We start from the raw sequence: 13,875 nt of genomic DNA on the forward strand, positions 1-13,875 counted from the left end.
CGTGATAGTTTATACAGTTAACCCCAGCTTGAATTATGAAGAAAAGTATTCTGTTGCTATCCCCAGGAGTGATGGAGAGACAGGACACGCTGGAGCAGGAGGTAGCCAGAAAAAAGGGGCAGTAAAGAGCCCAGCTCTTACTTCTCATTTTTGGGGCACCTGGCATTTACCCTCAGGATAGTATTCATGTTTTATCATCTGGCTTGAAGGGATACTGATCTTTCCTCTCGTCTCCTCTCAGGAAGAACCTTTGCCCCGCTCTCATCGTGATCCTGGGGAATCCGATTCATGACAAAACCATCACCTCTGCACACAGCAGCACCACAAGTACCAGCATTGAATCAGACTCTGCATCTCCCGGGGTTTCCGACCACGGCCGGGGTTCAGGCTGCTCCTCCACAGCTCCAGCCCTGAGCGGGCCGGTGGCCCGGACCATCTACTACATCGCGGCTGAGCTGGTGCGGCTGGTGGGTTCGGTGGACTCCATGAAGCCCGTGTTGCAGTCACTCTACCACCGCGTGCTGCTCTACCCCCCACCCCAGCACCGTGTGGAAGCCATCAAGATCATGAAAGAGGTAGGGAGGCTGTGAAGGATGCCCCCAGCTTTGTTGTGGGGCTGAGCACCTTGTCTTGCACACAGGAAGTACTTAGAAAGTGTTTGCCAATCATCTGCTGGAGCTTAATTGCTTCTATGCAGTCCAATAATAGTATTTTTAGCACTGGGGGCTTTGTGGGCATGTGTTGGGAGTTGGGCTAAGGGGGCATTGATAAATGCTCACTGCAGCAAAGCCGTTTGATAATTTGAGCCACATGCATCTGACTGGAACCCAGGCTGAACTTTCAGTTTCCTCCCTAAGGTACTGTCTGTGCAGATGTATGTGTTTATTCACTTTTGCCAAAATTGGATTTCAAAATGATTTATACTCAGATTGTACATTATCCAAAAATGAGCTTTACTGATCTCTGATTTCTAAAAGGGACCCTGTTCTCCATTCCTTCTTACGCCCTATTTCTCCCACATGTCATGAGACAAAGGATGTCCAGCTTAGGATAGATGTCCCAGTGAGCCAATTCATGATTTTGAGGAGGAATTGGAGCTGTTTTGAGGCTACGTCAAGAATTCCTCTGCTTCTCAACTGAAAAGAAAAGTGATCAACTCTTTTGTATCTGTAAACTTGGCCATGAAGGTCAAATCACACTGGTTTTTGGTACCTGACACCAAAAAAATGAGAGTAACAAAATTACCTTGAGCAGTATTGGCTACTCACCAGTTTTTAAAAAGCTTAATTTGAACAGCTTGCTGATGTTGTTTTCATGAGATTTGACTGTAATTCAATAATGGAAATTCTAACCCAGTGTTTCCAGAAATGAAGGAGCAATCCATGTTTAATTGTTGATTAAGAAAATTTATGGACCCACAGTAGTAATGACCATTTTTTCTTTATGCCAATATTTAACATATATTTGGAGAAGGCAATGGCACCCCACTCCAGTACTCTTGCCTGGAAAATCCCATGGACAGAGGAGCCTGGTAGGCTGCAGTCCATGGGGTCCGCAAAGGGTCAGACACGACTGAGCGACTTCACTTTCACTTTTCCCTTTCATGTACTGGAGAAGGAAATGGCAACCCACTCCAGTGTTCTTGCCTGGAGAATCCCAGGGACTGCAGAGCCTGGTGGCTGCCGTCTAGGGGGTCGCACGGAGTCGGACACAACTGAAGCGACTTAGCAGCAGCAGCAGCAGTAACATATATTATCTTTAATAGTCATGATAACTTTGTGTGATTGTATACCAGTAAAGAATGTTTTCCCTAACAGAGCTTCAGGCAAGGGAGATCAAAGGGTCAGCTTTGATATCTGATCACCACTCGGTTGATGAACACAGTACAGCTTTGGAGGCCAGTGAGACTAGAAGCATTTGGTGGTTTAGTCACTAAGTCATGTCCAACTCTTGTGACCCCTTGGGCTGTAGCCCGGCCTCTGTCCATGGGATTTCCCAGGCAAGAATACTGGAGTGGGTAGCCATTTTCTTTTCCAAGGGATCTTCCCAACCCAGGGACTGAACCCAGGTCTCCTGCATTGCAGGCGGATTCTTTATAGACTGAGCTACCAGGGGCCACCACCCAAGCAACCCTTCCCTAGGAAGCTGCCCCTGCCCCTGTGAAGCTTGTCGTCTGGGGGAACGGGGTGGACTTTCTTTGAACTGGCTCATCTCCAGGGAGAGGAGAGTGGAAGGGGCCACCTCGCATGCTCATCTCTTTCTGCTGAATTCACCAGTCAGACCAGCCACTCTTCCTCCACTGGGAAGAAGTGAGAAAAGGAGAAGGACCCAGAATATTATTCCACTGGGTGTTCTTGCCCATAGAAACATGAAGCCAGGAAAAAGGAATTTTCCCTTCCACAAAGAAACTAGTTCAAGGGGTCAAATGACTTGCCCAGGGTCAAAAGAAAGAGAAAGGGTGGGGACTTCCCTGGTGGTCCATTGGTTAAGACTCTGCCTTTCGATAACGGGATGTGGGTTCCATCCCTGGTTGGGGAACTAAGATCCCACATCCCAAGGGGTAGTGACGAGCCACATGCTGCAACTAAGACCCTATGCAGCCAAATAAATAAATAAAAATAAAATTAACTTTTTTAAAAAAGAGAAAGGGTACAAATCTCCATCTGAACTCAAACCCCTGGTCTTTCCCTTCATACACTTACCACTGGCCTGGACTTTCATATTACAATGCAGATGATTCCAGCAGCTCTTTTCCTGGCACTGGTTCAGCTACCCTCTTCCATGAACTTGAGTCTAAGTCAAAGTTTGAATCCCCTCTCTGCCACTCATCAGCTAGATACCATAGCTAAATCATTTAACTCTGAACTTACCAGTTTATTATCTGTACATGGTGACAATATTCCAAAGGTTGCCAGTTCAAAATGCCATAAAGTTGTATAAATGTTTTGTGAGTATTTAAAGTGATAAACAAATAATGTGGTGCACTTATGAGCTTCCCTAATGGCTCAGATGGTAAAGAATCTACCTGCAGTGCAGGAGACCTGGGTTCGATCCCTAGATCAGGAAGATCCCCTGGAGAAAGGCATGGCAACCAACTGGAGTATTCTTGCCTGGAGAATTCCATGGACAGGGGAGCCTGGAGGGCTTCAGTCCATGGGGTTGCAATGAATCAGACACAACTTAGCTGCTGAACAATAACGTAAAGGAAGAGAAAAACATACAGAGAGCAGGTCCTCATCACCTCCTGCCTGAAGCAGTGAGTCGTTCAAGTTGGTCTCCGTGCCTCCTGCCTGTGTTTTTTTCTCCCTTTTGTTTTCCTGGATGGGCTTCCCAGGTGGCTCAGATGGTAAAGAATCTACCTGCAATGCAGGAGACTCTGGTTAGATCCCTGGGTCAGGAAGATCCCCTGGAGAAGGGATTGACTATCCATTCCAGTATTCTTGCCTGGAGAATTCCATGGACAGAGGAGCCCGGCAGGCTACCCTCCATGGGGTCTGAGTTAGACATGACTGAGCGACAGCACTTTTCACTATATTCGTAAATGGCCGCTGTTAATTTTTCCACTCTCCAGTGGTCCATGTTGCCTCTCCCATCAAGTCTAAAATACTCTGCCCAGTTTCCAGACCCTTCCATCATCATTCTCATTTCCCATCATTTCCCAGGATGCACCCTCATTCCATCCTGCTTTGTTCAGTTTCTACTTTCCTGCTTCTATTCCAGCTCCCCCTGCCCTATGCCCATTGGCCACTTTCACTTAACATAGTAAAGTGGTGGATCACAATAAGCTAGACAGACACTGCTGGCACTTCACATTAGCTTGTTTACAGATTTCTTTAGGGAGATAATATTGCACCCATTTTCCAGATAGGGATACTGAGGCTTCATGAGGAGAGGTTTACTCACTCAAAGTCCTTGTGAGCAATATGACTAAAACATAAACCCAGGTGTTCTAGTTACACCTCTGTCAAAATCCTTCTCCTTTATGGCTCTGCTTCCTCAGACCAGTGATTTGACTCTTCTCTAAATCCTGTTCCACCATTTAGCAATTGATTATAATGTCTCATCACACTGACTGCTTCACAATACAGTGTGGAACAAGCGTCTTGTCTCCCTAAACATGGTTTTGTATACATTGTTTTTGTGTGTTTCCTCCGGTATCTAACACTACAGTCCTTGAAGAAGAATAAGTGTTCAATACATTTTGATACTCAAGTGTTCGATATTCTGACCTGAAGACAGAATATATGCAGAGGGTGTTTTGAAGCCACAGCATCCTTTCTTTCCCCCTCAGAACTTCCCAGGTGATGCAAGCAGTAAACAATCTGCCTGCCAATGCAGGAGATGCAAGAGACGAGGGTTAGATCCCTTGGGTTGGGAAGATCCCCTGGAGAAGAAAATGGCAACCCACACCAGTATTCTCACCTATAAAATCCCATGGACAGAGGAGCCTGGTGGGCTACAGTCCATGGGGTGGCAAAGAGTCAGACATGACGAAGTGACTGAGCATACAAAAAGCAAGTACACAGAGATGACAGTAACTGGAGTTATTGTTGCCCACGGTAGAACCACTTGACAACTGAATGCTAAGTAAATACTTTGCCTACAAGGTGTGTAGGTCTCAATGCACTTTCTATAACAGCTTCCTTAGTACTGCAAAGGAAATTAGTCCTGTGTTCCCCTCTTCATGGATTTGCTAGCTCCCCACGGTCAATTTGCTAAGCGAGGCTGGAATTGACACCAGGGTAGTGTGTCCAGGCCGTGCTGCCCTGCAGAGCACGACACACTCACGTGGGCCAGGTTGTTCTCACGAGCATAGCCTCCACTTACTGTGGCAACACCAGTAATTTGGGAAGGCTGGTAACCTAGATACCAAAATGCGCAGGGCTCACGCATACAAAGGAAACCACTGGGCACCCAGGATGTTTGCTTACTCTCTTGGATTTTGAACACCTGGTATGTTATTTGCTGTTCTCTCTCTAATTTGTCTCTCTGCCATGTGTGCTCTGTGCTTATTAATCAGAGGCATACAGGACATTTTGTTTTTCAAAATACATTTTCTTTTTTTGCTTCTACTCTCCCCGCCGAAAACATTCCATAACCAAAAAGAACACCTTGCTTCCTTTTCTCTCTCCCACGTTTCAGCTTTAGAAGGAAGCCCTAGTCTTTATCAGACCTGTGACACCCTAGCCACTGACACCAATTCCTCATTCCCACCAGAAGAAGCTGAAATTAAACAAGTCTTGCTTTTCTTTAAGTATTTATTGAGAGTTCTCCAAAACTCTATTTCCTTTCCCTCCAGACTCTGAAGCACCTGAGAAATAAACACAAGATTAATGTGAGAATTCAAATATGTCATCTGATTTATTCCTGGTGAAGTTGGATTAGGGAATGTAATGGGATCCCAAGAGAGAGTCAGATTTCCCACTCTTGTACCTCTGAAAGGCACTTATCCTTCTAACAAGAGATGGGACAGCTAGAGGCTCAGAGGCATAGCCACTTCACTTGGCTGCAGGTCTGGCAGGCTGACAGATGGAGAGAGAGAAAGAGAGACTGCCTTCATCTCTGGTAATATTGCTCCTTTCTGGATGTCAAAAAAAAGAAAGTGGAAGCTTCGTGTTTGTACCTTCAAGAGAGAAGTTCCCAATTTCTGGCAGAAGAAAGGAATTTTGAAGGAGAAAAACATGTAATTTTTTCTACTTTATATACTTTATCTTGCAAATATAAGTCATTTTGAAAATAATGAACATAACAGTAGGATGTCTGCTTCAATGTACGTGATTAATCAATCTTTCTTTAAATTAGCCTCAAATTGAAATTCTCTGTACATATGTCTACCCGTATAGAAACAAAAATTAACTTGAACCAAAAAATTACGAAAATCCTATACATGAGAACTTGTGAGATATAGCCAAAACAGTGCATGAAAGGATATTTATGGCTTTAATGACTTACCTCAAAAAATAGAAAGTCTAAAATTAATGTTCTAATTCTCCAACTTAGGTAGTTTGGAAAAGAAGAGCTTAAATTTTTTAAAAAGTCAAAAGGAAGACAAGGATTGTTGCTCAGTTGCTAAGTCCTGTCCAACTCTTTGCCACCCCAAGAACTGCAGTACACACATCCTTCACTATCTTACAGAGTTTGCTCAAACGCATGTCCATTGAGTCGATGATGCCATCCAATCATCTCACCTTTCTGTTGTCCCCTTCTCCTCTTGCCCTCAATCTTTCCCAGCATCAGAGTGTTTTCCAATGAGCTGGCTCTTTGCATCAGGTAGACAAAGTATTGGAGCTTTAGCATCAGTCCTTCCAGTGAATATTCAGGGTTGATTTCCTTTAGGATTGACTGGTTTGACCTCCTTGCTGTCCACAGGACTCCCAAGAGTCTTCTCCAGCACCACGGTTCAAAAGCATCAGTTCTTCGGCACTCAGCCTTCTTTATGGTCCAACTCTCACATCCATATATGACCACTGGGAAAACTATAGCTTTGACTATATGGACCTTTGCCAGCAAAGTGATGTCTCTGCTTTTTAATATGCCATCTAGGTTTGATATGGCTTTTCTTCCAAGGAGCAAGCATCCTTTAATTTCATGGCAAAAGTCACCGTCCGCAGTGATTTTGGAGCCCAAGAAAATAAAATCTGTCACTGTTTCCACTTTTTCCTTATTTGCCATGAAGTGATGGGACTAGAAGCCATGATCTTAGTTTTTTAAGTGTTGAGTTTTAAGCCAGCTTTTTCAGTCTCCTCTTTCACCTTCATCAAGAGGTTCTTTAATTCCTCTTCACTTTCTGCCATTAGAGTGATTTTATCTGCATATCTGAGGTTGTTGATATTTCTCCTGGCAGTCTTGATTCCAGCTTGTGATTCATTCAAGCCCAGCATTTTGCATTATGTACTCTGCATATAAGTTAAATAAGCAGGATGATAATATACAGTGTTGACATACTCCTTTCCCAATTTTGAACCAGCCTGTTCCATGTCTGGTTCTAACTATTGCTTCTTGACCTGCATACAGGTTTCTCAGGAGACAGGTAAGCTGGTTTATTATTCCCATCTCTTTAAGGATTTTCCACAGTTTGTTGTGATCCATATAGTCAAAGGCTTTAGCATGTTCAATGAAACAAAAGTAGATGTTTTTCTGGAATTTCCTTGTTTTTCCTGTGATGCAGTGGATGTTGGCAATTTGATCTCTGGTTTCTCTGCCTTTTCTAAATCCAGCTTGTACATCTGGAATTTCTCAATTCACATACTGTTGAAGCCTAGCTTGAAGGATTTTGAGCATGACCTTGCTAGCATGTGAAATGAGCGCAATTGTATGGTAGTTTGAACATTCTTTTGCATTGCCTTTCTTTGGGATTGTAATGAAAACTGACCTTTTCCAGTCCTGTGGCCACTGCTGAGTTTTCCAAATTTTGGCGTATTGAGTGCAGCTCTTTCATAGCATTATCTTTTAGGATTTAAAATAGCTCAGCTGGAATTCCATCACCTCCACTAGCTTTGTTCATAGTAATGCTTCCCTAAGGCCCACTTGACTTCACATTGCAGGATGTCTGGCTCTAGGTGAGTGACCACACCATTGTGATTATTCAGGTCATTAAAACATTTTTGCATAGTTCTTCTGTGTATTCTTACCACCGCTTCCTAATCTTTTCTGCTTCTGTTCGGTCTTTGCCACTTCTGTCCTTTATTGTGCCCATCTTGCATGAAATGTTCCCTTGATATCTCCAATTTTCTTGAAGAGATCGCTAGTCTTCCCCATTCTACTGTTTTCCTCTATTTCTTTGCATTGTTCACTTAAGAAGCCTTTATTATCTCTTCATGCTATTCTCTGAAATTCTGCATTCGGTTGGGTATATCTTTCCCTTTCTCCTTTACTTTTCACTTTTCTTTTCTCAGCTATTTGTAAGGCCTCCTCAGATAAACACTTTGTCCTTTGGCATTAAGTAATGTGATTAAAAGCAAACACAATATAGTGAATCAATAAAGTAAAACATACCAGGACTTGGAAAAGACTAACAAAATCAAATAACTTGCAGAAAGAAGTCAAAATTCTAAAATAGGTAAAAAATAAACAGAAATAATAATTTTTTAAAAGGGCATATGACCATAGATGTTACAAATGTTAAAGAAATTAACAAAGGTATTAAGGCAATTTAGGCCATTAAATTTGAAAACTTAGATAAAATAGATAAGTCCCTAGGAAATAATGCAACTTTAAAAAAAGTTGATTCAAGGAGAAATTGAGGACCTAAGTAGTTTTATCATCTTTAAAGAAATTGAATCAGTAGTTAAAATCTTTCCATTTAGAAGAAATTAGTGCCCCCATACAGCTTGAGAAACAAGTTATACCAACATTCAAAGAACAGGTAGTTCTAATAATACATGAACTTTCCCAGGTAATAGAAAGGTATATTTCTTAACTCAGTTTTTGAAGCTAGTCAGTTTCATAGCAAAATAAGGTAGGGAGAGGATAGAAAAGTTAAATTACAGGCCAGTCTTACTAAAGAACATAGGCATAGGTGCTTTCTAGTTCTGTGATATAAAAAACTTTGAAGCATTCCCTCAAGGGATATTCTTTGTCTAAGCCAGTCCTGAACTGGGGAGCTGGAGACCCAATGGGTATTCCAAGTCAAGGAGAACACTAAAGTCAGATTTATTAAAATTTGAATTCCAAATTGTGTTTTGTTCTTAGACAGTATCACTCAAGAGAGAATGTATATGTTTATTTGATCTCACAGTTCTTGTGCTTTTTTATGATATTCACTTTTCTGTTGTTTTTTTCCTCTTATGCTTAAAGCTACTCGGGAGCCCAAAGCGTCTCTGTGATTTGGCAGGACCCAGCTCCACTGAACCTGAATCAAGAAAAAGATCAATTGCGAAAAGAAAGTCTCATCTGGATCTTCTCAAACTGTATGATATGTTCTCCTTTTGGATCTTTATTGCTTGGTGAAGAATGCTTCTCTGAATATTCTTAACGTTGTTTCTAAGTTCCTGAAATTATATGAATCTATTATATGAGATATGACTATGTAGTAATGTACCTGCAGGCCAGAGGAGAAGTCTTATCTCAGTTTATTGTAATCATATAACTTTCCATATTTTCATACTGACTTAGAGAAAAGCCAGTGTACAAATTGTACAGAAATTCTTTATTGGGCTTATTTTGGGGAAAACCTTTTTGACTTAATGTGTTACAGCTATATGATTCCTTTCCATAGAGTCCCTCTTGGAAATGGAATATTATCTGCCTTGTAATAGTTGTAGTAACATGCATCTCTTCAGAAGCACCTTTCTTGAATAAAGGAAGGTCCGTACTATCCTAGAGGCATTATAAATGTTTTCTGTTTGGAAAAATGAACATGTTACAAAAGTGAGATTATTCTATGCCTGTCCTTGTGAAGATTATAAATTTGCATCCAAAACCTTTATTTGTACCTAAATAAACCAGGCAACCGAAAGAGTGTGATTCAAAGTGGGCCACTTTCCGGCCTGAGTTTCCTTTATTGTTCATTTTATTTTTTTGCCCAGATCATTTGATTTCATGTGAATCAAGAGTATCTCTTCTGAATACTTAACTGTTCACCAGTCTAACAATTCTTGTTCATTTTGTAGCATTTGTCCATGTTGCCTGTACTGATGCCATCTGCTCCTTTGAACACTTTCAGCATCATGGACGGCATGACCGAGGCGTGCATCAAGGGCGGCATCGAGGCCTGCTACGCTGCTGTGTCCTGCGTCTGCACCTTGCTGGGGGCCTTGGAAGAGCTCAGCCAGGGCAGGGGCTTGAGCGAAAGTCAGGTCCAGCTGCTGCTGCTGCGCCTGGAGGAGCTGAAGGATGGGGCCGAGTCCAGCCGCGACTCCATGGAGATCAATGAGGCCGACTTCCGCTGGCAGCGGCGAGTCCTGTCCTCGGAACACACACCCTGGGAGTTGGGGAATGAACGGAGCCCTGACATCAGCATCAGCGTTACCACGGACACGGGCCAGACCACCTTGGAGGGAGAGTTGGGTCAGACCACACCCGAGGACCACTCGGAAAACCCCAAGAATGGCCTCAAGTCGCCAGCCGTCCAAGAGGGCAAGGAGACTCTGAGTAAAGTGACAGAACCGGAAGCTGTGGACCAGCCAGACGTGGTTCAAAGGAGCCATACAGTTGCCTACCCTGATATAACCAACTTCCTGTCGGTCGACTGCAGGATGAGGTCCTACGGATCCAGATACAGTGAGAGCAACTTCAGCGTGGACGACCAAGACCTCTCTCGGACAGAATTCGACTCCTGCGACCAGTACTCCATGGCAGCTGAAAAGGACTCCGGGAGGTCGGACGTGTCAGACATTGGATCCGACAACTGTTCTCTAGCTGATGAGGAGCAGACCCCCCGGGACTGCCTGGGCCACAGGTCCCTGCGGACCGCGGCTCTGTCTCTCAAGCTGCTGAAGAACCAGGAGGCCGACCAGCACAGCGCCCGGCTGTTCGTGCAGTCGCTGGAGGGTCTCCTGCCGCGCCTCCTGGCCTTGCCCAGCGTGGAAGAAGTGGACTCGGCCCTCCAGAACTTTGTCTCTACCTTCTGCTCAGGTTTGTAATTCATTTTTTGCTACGCAGTCCACTAGAATATTCAGAGCATTTTGTTTAAGGGGCAGTTACCAGCATGCATGGAGTTTAAAGTGCTCAGAGCATCTTGATGAATCTTTAGGTTTCTTAAAGAGAGCCAAGGACTGTAATTGACTGGTGGTGGTTTGTTTGAATTGTGCAGCAGTCGGTGGCTGGAATACACCGAGAGGTGCATAAATGTGTATGTGCAGAGGGTAAGAGGTAGGTGCCTTCTAGAAAGCTGCTACTGACTGAAACAAAATGAAAATCTGTGATTCTCAGAACACTGAATTCTTCCTATGCTTCTACACTTTGATATCGTAAAATCATAGTGTGTTGCACTTCTGGTTTGTTGACATGTAAATTATTTCAGATGAGGTCTTGGAGCAGATGCAGGCGGTCCTACCACTATATTCTGAATTCCCCTGAATTTCCCGTGGTGTGCGATGTTCCAGTGTTCTGTGTCAGCATCGCATTCTCCAATCTCAGACCCTTCTGTCTGCCAAATGTCAACATTGTGACCCAAACGGTATTTAAACAGGTGTGCTGTGGGCTGTCTTGGCCAGGGTACACCAGAGAGTTATACTAGTTTTGCTGAAGGGCTGAAAATCATCACCTAGGATTTTGGTGAAGAAAGGAGGTAAAGAATACAGGGAAGCAGCATTTAACACAGGGAATAATGAATTTATTAATAATGAATTGAGATCATTTTCTTGTAAGGTATTTGTAGAAGGAGCATGCAGCTTTTTCCTTCATATGTAGAGAAAACCCCAGTTCTTCCTTATGGTGCTTCTTCCCTCTTTTATGAGTCACACAGAGCACTGTACTTCTGACACTTGGTCACCAAATGTGTGAAAGTTTTCCCTTCAAACAACAAGCAAACCTCAGACAACAGCTGAGTGTCTTACATTATAACTCAGTTCTGATGCTACCTACCCCCTCCACTATAGATGCCAGCTGCAAGCCCAGGCTGTCGCCTATGCTTCTAACCGACTGGCTATAAATCAGAGCTTCTCATGACCGCCTCCTTAGGTTCACTAAATTTGCTAGAATAGCTCACAGAACTCAGGAAAACACTCACTTTTGTTTACCAGTTTACTAAGGGATCTGATAAAGGATATAGATGAATGGCCAGATGAAGCGATACACGGAGTGAGGTCTGGGAGGTCCCGAGTACAGGAGCTTCTGTCCCCGTGGAGTTGGAGTGGGTCACCCTCCTGGTGAGGATGTGTCCGCCAACCTGGAATCTCCCCAAACCCCTACTGCTGGGATTTATGGAGGTTTCGTCATGTAGGTGTGATCAATTATTAACTCCATTTCCTGCTCCTCTCCTCTCTCTTGAGGATGGCATGGTGGGGATGGAGCCAAAAATTCTTTGCTCCTATCGAGGAGTTATCCAGCAGCCCACCCAGAGTCACCTCTTTAGAACAAGAGATCCTCTTAGTGTTCTTATTACTTGGGAATTTATGAGAGTTTTAGGAGCCCTGGGTCGTGGATGAGATCAAAGACACATATTAGAATAAGAGGTACTCCTAGTGTTCTTATCACTTAGGAAGTCACTAGGGTTTTAGGAGCTTTGTGCCAGGAACTGGGAGCAGAGACCAACATGTATATTTTCTATTCTCTCATAGTGCTACAGAAAGAAAGCAGTTAATGAGTACAAAAAAATTTAGAGCAGGAATAAATGATTGCCTGACCTCAGGGTGGTCAACTGTACCTTCCCCTGAAATTCAAGGGTCTCTTGACCATACAGAACTGTCAAAAGCCAAGACCATCACTTGCTCTTCCACCACTGAGCCTTGAACATGTGTCTGTCATGACACTTCCTATATTTGTCATAGTTATATGAGTTCATGCATCCACTTTCCCTTTCTAGACTTTCAGCTCCTTGGAAGCTACAACCCCATCTACCCCATCTTTGGTATTCTAACAAGTAACACATCACACACAAATACAAAAAAAATTCTAGCCCGGTTCTTGGAACTGGGTAGAAGTGACTGCTGTATTGTTAATAGGGAGCTTAAGTATCTTAAGAAGCTGATCAGATTGTCCTTTGTCAAATAGATCCAGGTATATTTAAGGAAGAACATTTTTTAATATGAGAGTGATCCAAAGTTATAGCATAAAGCACAGCAGAGATACAGCACTTCTAATCCTGGACTACTCAGTAACTCTCTAATGTACCTAGTGGTTAGAAAGAGATGCATATAATTTCTCAACTTTCCTAACTGCGTTGCCATTCTTGTTAAGGCAGTAAAATATCAATTTCTAAGACTGCCCAACATTTTTCTCAATATTTTTCTTTTAAGAATTAGATATAAAAATAGTTGGGATATTTAATTTGTGTGAAGGAATACACATACATACACAATCATGTTTCATTTCATTTCAAAAATTATGTTTCATTTCTAGTCATTGAAATACTAGAAAAATGTATAAATACTCTTCTTAAAAATTGTTTTTCTCCCTTATGTGCACAATCATTAAATTTTACATTATTTTATTGAACATTCCTAGTGTATGTGTGTTGTGTGTGTGTCTCTCTCTTCTGTCTCTTTATCTCTGTTTCTCTCATACACACACATGTGCACCCCACACACAAATGCTTCTTCAGTCAACATTTATAGAGAAACTTCACTGTGCTGTGTCCAAAGGGTGCATGATTTATCCTCAATAAGTATTTATTGACTGTAAATTGATGAACTTGCTTTTTGATCCCTAAAGATGTGGATAGTTATGTGCTGAAGGAGTAAAGCTTGAGTTAGAAAGGGTTTGGTAGGGTCTCTGAACCTGTGCATCTTCCTAACTGGAAGCATTCTTGGGAAGAGGAGCTTGGCAACTTCTCCAACCAGCTTGGTGTCCCTGGTGACAAGGCAGAGAGTCTGGCACCCATCAGTGATCCCAAAACAGCTGTGTATCAGATCACAGTACTGCCCCTGGTTGCAGTGATGATGGCCTTGAGTGATCAAGAAGTGGTAGAATTATGTTTAGGCCCTTCTATGTAAAATTAAAATTATCGATACAAAATAACAGCTGCAGAAGTTTCAGTTTAAGAATGTGAGATTTAGCTCTCAGATCAATTCATGTTTACAAACAACATCCCCTAGTAATTAAAAGACGCTTGCTCCTTGGAAGAAAAACTATGACAAACCTAGACAGCGTAATAAAAACCAGAGACATCACTTTGCCAACAAAGGTCTATATAGTCAAAGCTGCGGTTTTCCAGTAGTCATGTACCATTGCGAGAATTGGACCATAAAGAAGGCTGAGCGCCGAAGAATTGAT

General features: G+C 42.8%; 1 protein-coding gene across 2 annotated transcripts in view; it reads left to right on the forward strand.

Moving 5' to 3' along the window:
* ARFGEF3 (ARFGEF family member 3) overlaps positions 1–13,875 on the forward strand; it is a 183,155-nt gene that overhangs the window by 103,813 nt on the left and 65,467 nt on the right. For both annotated transcript variants that reach the window (XM_081528884.1, XM_081528883.1), the window contains 3 exons: positions 242–575; positions 8,797–8,909; positions 9,665–10,575. In XM_081528884.1, the coding sequence (XP_081385010.1) occupies positions 242–575; positions 8,797–8,909; positions 9,665–10,575 (1,358 nt within the window). The remainder of the gene's footprint in view (positions 1–241; positions 576–8,796; positions 8,910–9,664; positions 10,576–13,875) is intronic.

Source organism: Giraffa tippelskirchi, chromosome 9 (assembly GCF_054371585.1).
Source record: "Giraffa tippelskirchi isolate mGirTip1 chromosome 9, T2T-mGirTip1v1.2.pri, whole genome shotgun sequence".
Classification (NCBI taxonomy): domain Eukaryota; kingdom Metazoa; phylum Chordata; class Mammalia; order Artiodactyla; family Giraffidae; genus Giraffa; species Giraffa tippelskirchi.